The sequence below is a fragment of the Limulus polyphemus genome, unplaced genomic scaffold (assembly GCF_000517525.1).
Source record: "Limulus polyphemus unplaced genomic scaffold, Limulus_polyphemus-2.1.2 Scaffold452, whole genome shotgun sequence".
NCBI classification, from domain to species: Eukaryota; Metazoa; Arthropoda; class Merostomata; order Xiphosura; family Limulidae; genus Limulus; species Limulus polyphemus.
The window spans coordinates 219788-231477 of record NW_013666062.1 but is presented as its reverse complement, the minus strand read 5'-3'; the positions used below and the strand labels follow the sequence as shown (position 1 = coordinate 231477).

Sequence of the window (11690 nt, the reverse complement as noted above, 5' to 3'; positions counted from 1 at the left end):
GTGAAATCAATCTACTTGAACACTACATAAATACGTGGTTAAAGGGCCATACCGGTGAAATCAATCTACTTGAACGCTACATAAATACGTGGTTAAAGGGCCATACCGGTGAAATCAATCTACTTGAATGCTACATAAATACGTGGTTAAAGGGCCATACCGGTGAAATCAATCTACTTGAACGCTACATAAATACGTGGTTAAAGGGCCATACCGGTGAAATCAATCTACTTGAATGCTACATAAATACGTGGTTAAAGGGCCATACCGGTGTTTGATGTCAATCTACTTGAACACTACATAAATACGCCACCGGTATGGCCCTTTAACCGTTGTATGGCGCCCCCCAACTCAAAAAACTATCTTATTATTCGAAATATTTACAATACATTATCTATACTGTTACAAACATTACAAAATATAATTTTGAAAAAAAAAATATATTATCGCGCATACATTCAATTTGTCGTTCAGCCTTGAGTTTTGAAAATAACCAATCACTGAATTCTTAGTAAACAAGCCGAAACTACATATGCTTCGACTGTTTGCAGGCACATTCAAGAGATAATATGGAACTGTTTGTCCCACCTGTAAGGGCTGCCTTCATGCAGGCAAGCAACTATAAGTTTGCTTTCTTAATCAATCGGTGTTCTCTTTTGAGTTGGCGCCCTGTGTGAATTGACCGCTGGCATTACCACGGTACGGCCCTGCATGGTTAATAAGTGTGAAGACAATCCAGTAGATTATATTTTTTAAGTCATTTAACAGTAAGATTAATTGTGTATGCCATTGGTTGAGTTAGGAATTCAAAGTTAATTTTGATGAGTTAGGGGATTAATTTTATTTATCTACATTGATTAGAGTAAAAATTATGTGGCTAACTACTGAACCTGTCATTGTCATAATTAATTGCCTTTAGTTTTTATCAAATGTTCTGTTACATATTGAAAAATAATTTATAGGTAATTATTCCTTGGTGACAGACAGTATTATTATAATTGATTAATAAATCAACATATATCTCTACTAAATTTTTAACCGTCCACCTACTGGAGTTATTCAAAAGTTTTGGTATATTTTATAATGTAAACATAATACAGGCAGATAATTAAAAGTTTATTCGATGAAAGGTTTCGATTTAAGTTTTAGTTACAGAAGTTTAGCAAGTCTTTATGTAAATTAGACTCAATATTCGATGTGGTCATGTCCTTTTGCAAGTATAAGAACTATTGCTGTATCCTCACTGGCTAAGAGGAAATATGAATACTTTCCCGATTGTTTCTTTGCTTCTGGAATCTATGTGGGGGAGAAGAGGTTTTTTGATAGCTAAGTTAGGAAAGACTATAACCCTGAGTCTAAAACTGGTGTGATATACAAGCTTACTACCCTCTTAGTAAATATATAAAAATTTTCAACACTTCAGTATATATTGAGCACGTATTTTTAGAAAGTTGGTTAAGGAAGCTAGTAAGCTTCTTCCTTCCTAGTTAACTAGGATATCACATGTACATTTTTTGTGGAAATATTACTGTATAATAATCGAGGGTGATCTTTTCCAGTGCAAAGGAAGGCGATGTTCAGGGATGTAAAAAACCTTTGTTGTATAGTGAGGGTGACTATTAGTCATGGTTGGCGTCTGCAACTGAGAAGAATGGCACTGTTGTTCTTCCTATATAATGTATGGAACACGATGATTGAGTGAAACATTACTTTGGTTATTGCAAAATTCAATCACACTAAGAACACGCCAATAAAACCACATAAATACACATATTCTGAAAAACTTTGATTATTGTTTGTGAGAATTAGAAATAAAGATTGTTTCATTGCGACTAGTCTATTTATTTGCTCCAAACACAATCTAGGTTAAGAGGTCTCAGGTTTTGCTCCATAATCTCTTTTCTGGCGAACCTTCCGTTATTCTGTGGTTCCTACTCAAATATTTGCAGGGAAATCAGTGCACCTAAGAATATCACATTCATTCTTAATGTAACTCGACGCCTATCATTGGAACGGAATCATTGTGGAGGTTAGGGTAACTTTTATCAGAACTAAATTTATCAACCTGTCAAACCACCGTTCTATCTACCTGATAAGGTTGTTAACTAGCTTTCAAGTTTTTAATGTTGCCAAAGCGAAAACCTATTTGTATATTACATTTATTTTTAAAAAACCTTGGCTGCTTAACTTTATCAGGATTTTCCCTTCGTGCCAAATTAAAGAGAATCTACTCATTGTGCTGAGAATGAACTGCTTCCTTTGGGTAAGGCTATTTGATTCATCAAGTTCAAGATTTCAATACACTGTGAAAACTTCTTGAAAAACGTAATAACACAATTCAAAAACCACTAAATCCTATTAAAACCATTAGGCAAAACAACATAAGGAACAATGTACAAAGATGGGGAAGCAGTGTTACTTTCGGATTTTAACATAAAGTTTAGCTTTAGACTTATTTGTTTGCTAGAGTTTTAGTTCTTGGCTTATAGAGTTAGTGGTATTTCTGAATTAATGAAGAGTAAGGAGCAACCCAATTTTATAACTTAAGTTAGTAGTCGATCTTTTATTCATTTTGCTTTGCTTGGTGATTACCTTTCATTAAAAAAAGAAAAGTATTTATTCAATTCATTTATCTGTTGTTATCTGAGCCATTTCTCGGTCCCCATTCATCCAGCACTAGCATTCACATAACTCATAATCTGACGTATGCAGGTGAGGTATAACATCTACAGTAAAACTGAACACCAAACTCAAATGAATTGCTATAAGTGTTTTATAGAAGCTTATTTTGCAACAGCATAGTTGCTAGTGGACGACTTTTGTGTGTTAACCTTGGCAGATAAAATTACTTGCTTCACAAGAAATTGCGAATGATAAAGCAATTATTACTATGATTAAGTAAATGCAAAAATAGACATTCCTGCAAGATGTTGAGTGGTGTTGCAATCATTTTCTATGTGAAATAATAAAACTCTTTTAATTTCACATTTGCAGTTTTTGCCAGTAAATCCCAGAACGAAGAACAGTAGTTATAACAACTAGAAGTTTATCAAAATAACATTTTACTTCATAATCACAACATTATTTTCATATAACAGCTTATTCCATTTCTATCTCGAAATTAAAATACATTTTAGTTCAACGAAGCAGGAGGCTTATTAAATAATTCTAGTACATTATACAAGAAAACCTCTTTCTGAAATCATCGACATTCTTGAATTATTAAATTTCACTTTTCAATACGATTTTCTGAACGACACCTAGCAACAGAGATGAAGCAATGAGGCAATTTCCTCAGGATCCAGACATTAGAAGGCCCGAAAATTATGCAAGTTCTATGTTAAAAAAAAGAAACAAAATCAATTTAAAAATTATGAAGTAAGGTTTGGAAATGATATAAAATTATAATTACGCAGTCTGTATCTTTTCTTCTTTCAATATATATTGGGTAAGCTTTCAACTTCTCTCTTTGAGTTGTCTTTAGGTGATATGTCAGGTAATAAAAATTGAATTTAAAAACATTATTGTAGTGAAAGTACATGAAGAATAATACACAATTTGTCATAACAACAATAGTAAAAAAACAAAGCAAAGTAATACACGGGTTGCAATAATTGAGAAACATTTATAATAACTTTTCTAAGAATATTGTATATTGATAGAGACAAATCAATTTTAAGAGAGGGGGTTTAAGGTTGCTCAATAAACCTTGAGCGTGATGGTAAAAACCCAGTTGAGTATTTTTTTTTTTACCTTTAACTTATCCATGCTATAAGTTTTAGAGAAAATCTGGCAATATTCGAGAAACACAACTACTCAACTTACTGTAACGATACCTTGGTTTTGTAGTCACTTCTTTGGAAAGAGGTCAAATAAATGTCCACCGTCAAGATCTTGGTTCACTTGCTGATTGTTACTTATAATCGACTTACACAGTCTTGTGCACAGGGATTTAGGTCCTTGTTTGGACCTGTGAGGGTCAAGTGCAATCTAAACCTCTTCCTCCTGCATCATGGGTGAAATTTCTACCTCAGCATCTGATTTCTCGGCATTTTTGTCCACTGTCAAATGTTGAACGCGACATAAAAGAGGGTTTCTTCGTTCGCTGTTCTGCTTCATCGGGATTTAGGTGCTGTGCACAGGTTGTTTATTCTTTATCAAGATTTAGGTCCTTGTTTGGACCTGGGAGGATGAAGTGCAATCTAGACCTCTTCCTTCCGCATCGTAGGTGCTGTTTCCCCCTCGGCTTAGGTGTTGTTTTAATTTACAGCATTTTGATTTCTCGGCATTTTTATACACTGTAAAATGTTGTACGCGACATTAAAAGAGGGTATTGCTGTCATGAGTGATTATCATATGAATTCAATTCCCCTATCAGGGCCATGTCCAATTATGTTCAAACGTTCATTATTTACACTGGGATATAGCTGCTAATTTGAAGTCCATGTATTCCAATGCCTTTCATAATGTGGCTCATTTTATGTGTATTTACATAAATACCCTTTTAATACACTATACTATAAACTACATAATGATAATTTAGGTAGATCTAACAATAGGTGGCATATTACTAAACTTATAGTACATATTTATGGGTGAGAGGTACTTAGGCTCATTTCCATCATGTATTATATAATTATCCAGTGTGCGTAACGTTTTGTTTTTATGTAGATTTTTCTTGAAATAGGTGAATGATCTGATTAGAAGTCTGTCATGGAGGGGTTGCAAGTTTGTGTGTTCCTATAAGAAATAAGAATTTGTTGAGCGGGTAACTTTGTATGCGGTAGTGAGTATTGCATTTTGTTGTTTTTGTAGTTTAGTTTTAATTTTGGTGGGTGCAACATTAATCCAGGCTGGACAAGCATATTCTATAACCGGTGGTATGTATTGTTTGTATATTTTTAATATATTTCTTGGTGTTGTTCCTGTATTATTTTCTGACAGACTTCTAACTTGATTTAGTCTTTGCCAGATTTTATTTGATATTCCATTTTGTTGTTTTTGTAGTTTAGTTTTAATTTTGGTGGGTGCAACATTAATCCAGGCTGGACAAGCATATTCTATAACCGGTGGTATGTATTGTTTGTATATTTTTAATATATTTCTTGGTGTTGTTCCTGTATTATTTCTTGACAGACTTCTAACTTGATTTAGTCTTTGCCAGATTTTATTTGATATTCCATTTATATGTTTTTGCCAGATTAATTTTGTATCATATGTAAGACCAAGAAATTTTGCTGATGTAGCTGTCTGGAGGAGTGTTCCGTTTAAATATAATTTGGGGGTGATTTTGATTAGTTTATTTAATTTTGCGAGTACTAGGATCTGTGTTTTAGGTATATTAATTTTATTCGTTTCTTGGAACAGTATTCGGCGATGGCACTTAGTGAAGGTTGTAGGTTTGTAGCAACTATGGGTGGTGTTGCGGAACTCTTCAAGATAGCTACATCATCTGCAAATCGTGAAATGAAACAAAAATTTGGGTCGTCTAGTGGCATGTCATTTACATACATGATGAAGAATGTGGGGCTAACTACCCCTCCTTGAGGTACCCCATGCCTCTGGAGTAAAATACTCAGAGTAGGTGCCCTCGACATTTACCCGACATTTTTCATTTTCTAGGAAGTTTGACGACCAGCAAATAATTCCTCGTGGTAGTTCCATCTCTAACATCCGGAACCTTAGACCTGAGCGCCAGATTGTATCAAAGGTCTTCTCTAAATCGAGGAGACAAACAACCGTGCACTCTCTCTTATTAAACCAGTCTATAGCGGTTTCAGTATTTGTGTTGGATGTATCGTTTGTTATAGTTGGTACACTTTCTTCGTTCTCTGTATCTGTTCTTGTCGCTGCTGCGTATGTTTTAGTATCACTTTGTTTTATGGCTTGTGTTTGTGGAGGAGGTTTGTTTTGTGTGTCAGTTGGTTGTGTGTTTATTGTTTTTAATATTGAATTTTTTTGTTTTATCTGTATATATTTTTGACATCCTTTATAGTTGGCTGTGTGTGCTTCGTTACAGACACAGCACTTGGGGTTTTATTCTCTTTCTTACATTGTGATGCTAAATGTTCCTTCCGCCACAGCCTACACAACGTGGTTGTGCTTTACAGGCCACTGACACGTGCCCGTATCTCTGGCAATTGAAACATTGCGTTACTATGACTGCCGGTGTTTTCGCCTCCTCCACTGTGTATCTTTGGTACCACAGTATGACCCCGTTTTTAATTAGGTCAATGATGTTTTCGTGTAATGTGACCTTTATGAGGTTTGTAGGTTTCTGTGTCCTTGCCGATAAGATACGTTCTGTTTTGTTAAATTGTATGTTTTGTTGTCGTAATTCTTCGTTTATGTCTATGTTGGTGTTAATATTAATGTCTCATATCACTATTGCTTTGTTTGGGAGTTTGGCACCTGGTAGTGTAATTTGAATTTTCCTTGGACTGAAGGCGTCCTTGGGCCACTCTTGTAGTAAGGTGTTAAATGATTTTTGGATCAGCGCCCTGAATTAGCGTTTGACTGTTGCTATGTTGGTTTGCAACGGCGGATCTCCGCTGCAATTTGGGGTGTCGTGTATGAACCTGGTACTCCCGTTAGTATAATTGAAAGTTTGTATGTTGTTCGTTTCTGTATTTGTTGCTGTTTGTGTTATATTTGTCTTCTTTTGTTGTTTTTTGCTTTGGACATTCTGTTTTAGAGTTTGTTTGGGGTGTTTCTCCCCTAGTTTTTTCGCTTACTTCTTGAGTTAAGTTTTGGAGTGTACCACTACATTTATTATTTTCGGTTATTTCATTACCTTCAATATTAGAATGAACACTTACATTTGAAGAGTTGCTTTTACCCTCTTCAGTTTTTCTTCTTTTTGGTTAAATTACAGTATTGTATTTTTACTTGCTGACATAGTTATTTTATATTTGCTTGTTCATTTTTCGTAACTAAACTAGGTTTGCCACCTACGTTAGACTTACCGGTTTTAATGGTAAAAGTCACTGGTATTGTATTTTCTTCCTTCTAGCCCTTCTTCATGATGAAGAGGACTTGAGCGAAGCTGCTCCACGGGGAGTCTTTGGTCGTGGTGGTGAGTTGTGAGTCTACTGTCCATGGCTTGCCTGTGTTATTAGTTGTTTGATCCGAAGGATTTGATCAGTTTGAGCCAGGAGAGAAGATGGCAGGAGTTGATTGAGGTACTGTATGAGCGATTTTTCAAACGTGTACTCTCGCCACTTAAGCAAACTTTTCTTGTGCACAGGTTGTATGTTGTTTGGGGTTTGTTTTGAATTTCGCGTAAAGCTACACGAAGGTTATCTGCGCTAGCCTTCCCTAATTTAGCAGTGAAAAACTAGAGGAGCCCAACTCTTGGGCTACTCTTTTACCAACGAATAGTGAGATTGACTGTCACATTATAACGCCCCCACGGCTGAAAGGGCGAGCATGTTTGATGGAACGGGAATTCGAACCCGCGACCCTCAGATTGTGAGTCGAGCGCCCTAACCATGCCAGGCCATGTTGTTTTTAATCATTTTGAAAACTGAAGCGGATAAAGAACTAGCAAAAAAGTTCAATGGATCAAGAAAAACTATGGGATTGGATATTCTTTATCATCTATCGAGAACCAGCTAGCAGATCTACTTCAAAATATTTATCTAAGTCTTTGCCATGTTTGCTCGTTTCAGATTTTCGCGCAAACCTACGCAAGGATTATCCGCGCATAACTGTTTGAACTGTTGAACCGATAACTAGAGGGAAAGTAAATAGAACAACAACACCTTAACAACTCTTTGGTTACTCTTTTTCTGGCCGAATAGTGTTACTCTTATAGCACACCCATGGCTCCAAGGTGCATGATAGATTTTTTGCATTATCGGCAGTCAAGCCATGAAGTTTCAAGTAATGGTAACCGTAGCTATCACCGAATTTCAATCGCTTTACTTCTCGTATCATTTATTGATTAAAATATTCATTGATATTAGATTATTAAGCGCCAGAGGGGTGTGGACAGCAGAATAATGGAAAAGGCATTGTTGTACGTTTGAAATTGTGTTTGTTTGTTTGAATATTCGTGTACTTTTGCGCTGAAACAATCCTTTTAAGTTTAAAGATAAATCTCGTCATTGAGAGATTCACTTTCGTATTTTTCTTTTTTTATTATTCAAAACAGTATTTCTCTTCATCCCTAAAATCTTGTTAATTATAAGTAATGTCTTTTCCACTTTAGTCTTTACAAAATCGTAATAAAATTGGAAAATATTTCCGCCATAAATTTTCTGTCATAATAATGTACATACTGCCATCTTTCGAACACTCATTATTTCCTTAACCCTTATTTAATGTTTACATGAAAACCCTTGCTAATGCTTGTTGGTCTGCTGTCCGACCAGAATCTAGCAGTTTATAGCTTATTTAATAATGTCACTTTTAATATGTTTCGTTGTTGTTGTTGTGTACTTGAGCAGCTTCCTACATTCCACCACTAAATTTCATTTCCTTGAAAATCTGACGCTTTTCATTTATCAGATTCTCAATTTCCCTACTAATTTTTATTAGAATGGGTATTTTAGTCTAAAATTCATACATAAAAAGAACTCCCTCTCCCGGTAGAAATATTTTCGAAATCTGCGTAGCTGTGTTATGGAAAATCCGTTATTTAGACCAAAACAACTTTTATGAAGTTTAAATTCGCAAGCCCGTATTATTTGTTTTAAGAGCAAAGCTACAGTGTGGAGTTCGAACAACGAATTTGAGCGTTATAAGTCCTCAAACTTACCGCTGAGCCATTATTGTTATTGTTTTAGCGCAGAGCTACGCAGGCAATGGGCTATCTGCACTCTATCAATTGCGGAGAATCGAACCACTGATTTTAGCATTATAAGTAGATATACATACAGCTGACCCACCGGTAGTCTTTATTATTATTATTTTTTAATAAGTAAAGATCGTTATAATAAAACTTTTATTTCTGACCAACTAGACAGAAGGTTTGAATAACAGAAACTGTTTATTAACGGATGAATAAGCACGTGAATTTGATATTAGAGACAAGGACGCTGAGTTATATCAATTTTATCCTACACAGTATCTAATAGCATGATATATATATAGACTTGTATGTAAGAAATCTGGTCACATCAGCTGTCTTCTTGTTTGCTAACGCTTGCAATGCTTCAAGTCGCATCACGTTGCCTGGGTAACGTAACGCCGCGTGCAGCTTACCGCTAGATCAGCCTTGTGTTGAAAAGAAAGAAAAAAAAGAGCTATGGTACATAATTGTGAAACTGCAGGGTGCGCGATGAAACACTTGCCATATAAAAGACCGGCATCAACTTGTGCCTGATTAGCTGCACATCAGTCACCACACCAATCATACCAAATCTCGTTTACATACGGCACAGAACTTTTGAGGAATTACATAGCTATTGGCGGGGTGTTAGTTTCTCGCCAATTTAAATACTTTTCAGGCAAATTTATTTAATTCGCAAAATAAAATATTTGAATAAAACAACGGGAAAATATTTAAGGAATTGTCAAACAAATCGGTAGTATTGCAGCTAAAATAAATGAGGAAAAGAAACAAAACTACCGTAGTATTTTCCGTTACGTAGTTTGCATAAAATATACATTACTCTATTACACGAGTGCGGGTAGCCCTCTGGTAGAGCTCTGGATTTCGAAATGGGCGATCTGGGTTCGAACCCGTGCGATGTCACAGAATATTTCCCGTACTTTAAAGAACTACTCACCGCAGTAGTTCAAAATGCGGGACGGTAGCAAATAACCTTATCAGGTTGGACATGAAAACAAAACACCAATACTATTCTTCAGAATTAAAAATGTCAAATATTTGATTCTAGAACCACTTGAAGTTTTCCAGAAATTTCAAAAAAATTCAGTACTCCCAATCTTTGTGCAGCAATAAAAATATTGGTACAAGTATTCACTTTTGATATGAATGTAAAGATAAGAGTTCAGTATGCACACTTTAGCAAAGTTATGTTGTGAAAAGTGTAAAATCGGATTTAAAATTACTTTCAAAATAACCCGTATTTCACTATTAAGGGAAACATCTCCAAAAAGTTAACTGGATTGAGTGCTTAAAACGTGAACAACTAGCGACCACGGCTAACGAATCCTTATTTAATCTCTCGCAAATTTTAATATTGTTGTAATCTATATTTTCATTGTTTTGATTTTTACTAGACGGCGTACGACGTTAAGATAAATTTTTTCATAGATGTGGGTCTAGAATACCTAGAAAATTCACGATAACGTAAAGAATCTAGTAATTTGACCTAATAATAAAAGTAATATCTAAACATGAGTACATTAGCTATAAATACTAGTAAACAATGATTTAATGTGAGTATCAAAGTAAAGTATTCATTTGTGCAGTGAATGATTTAGATCAGTGTTAATTAAGGCGTATATTCAATGTTTGAAGTCTGTTAACTAAATCGATCTAGAAAAGAAATTCTGCTATGTAGTTAGTCGGTGAATTACATGTTTGTTTGTTTGTGTATTAATCAAAACTAAATATGTTAGCGTACTTTCCATAGTCTTAGAATTGCTGTTAAAAGTAAAAAATCGTTATTTGTGAGCTTAGGCCTACAACTACGTACAAGTGAAAGTAGCCTGTAACACGCATTACTGAAGAAATGAATTAATTTGATATCGTTACGTGAACTGGACTACGCATTTTTGTCACCAAATAATTCAAAAGAACCCACCAAACGAAAAAAAAACAAAAACATCACAATAATATATACTAATCCCAGTCATAGCTGCATAGAACAATGAATTCAATCTACTATTACTTAGCGTGAGGCAGATACCTACTTCTTTTTAGTTTGAAATCATTTTTTTTATTGAAAGCCTACCAAGCAAGCGGTGAATGAGAAAGAACATCGATTAATAAAAAGAAATATTATCCTTCCCTCCATCCAGTCACTCTCGTTACCAGAGTTAATTTCGTATAGCTCAGTTCAGAACCAAAGTATCATCTGGTGCCACAGATGCTTACATTATTTCTCACACATTGTCAACCGCTTTCCAATCCCAGGTAATCAAGTTGGTAAGGTGTGTAGTATTAGCAATACCCTGATCTGCATACTAGTTTTCTGTATGAGTATATATCACGCACTGTTTTCAATATTATATATTATATTGTACAGAATAATTCCACTTCTAATAGACCAGAGCCCTAAGGAATGACTAAACTGATTGATTTATACTTCCCTGTATGAGTTGCTTCCGTTTAGGGGTCAAGCTAGACAATAATGACTACCCGTGTCTTGGGTTACTGTCACAAAAAAACGCGAAAATTCTGCTTTAGCTCAAATAGTAAGATATGTCATATTAACACAGCAAAATAAAGCAAAGTATGAAAAAGAGTCCACATTATAACAGTCGTTGTTGTAACAAATGGCTTTTATAAATCGTCCTTCGGCTACTTCTGCGTTTGTTGTGTACCAACCGGCCTGATGAGCGTTGGATTTAGGGAAACGTGTTGTCAGCAATGTACACAGCGTGGTCATAAGTAAATAGACACCACCTTTTCAGAAAAAATGAAATTTTTCAGTCATATTCACATGAATTGATATATTTATACTTTTATTAATATCTAGTAGATCTTCCTTTCGCTTCGTGGAGTTCGTTGATCCTTTGAGAATCATCTCGTCAATTTTAGATTGTGGGATTTT

The 11690-nt window shown here is 35.1% G+C and overlaps 1 protein-coding gene across 1 annotated transcript in view; it reads right to left on the bottom strand.

The window, feature by feature from the left end:
- LOC111085537 overlaps positions 1–4119 on the bottom strand; it is a 12621-nt gene extending 8502 nt beyond the window's left edge. The window contains exon 1 of the mRNA XM_022384555.1: positions 3997–4119. Within this exon, the coding sequence (XP_022240263.1) occupies positions 3997–4119 (123 nt within the window). The remainder of the gene's footprint in view (positions 1–3996) is intronic.
- Between the last annotated feature and the right edge of the window lie 7571 nt (positions 4120–11690).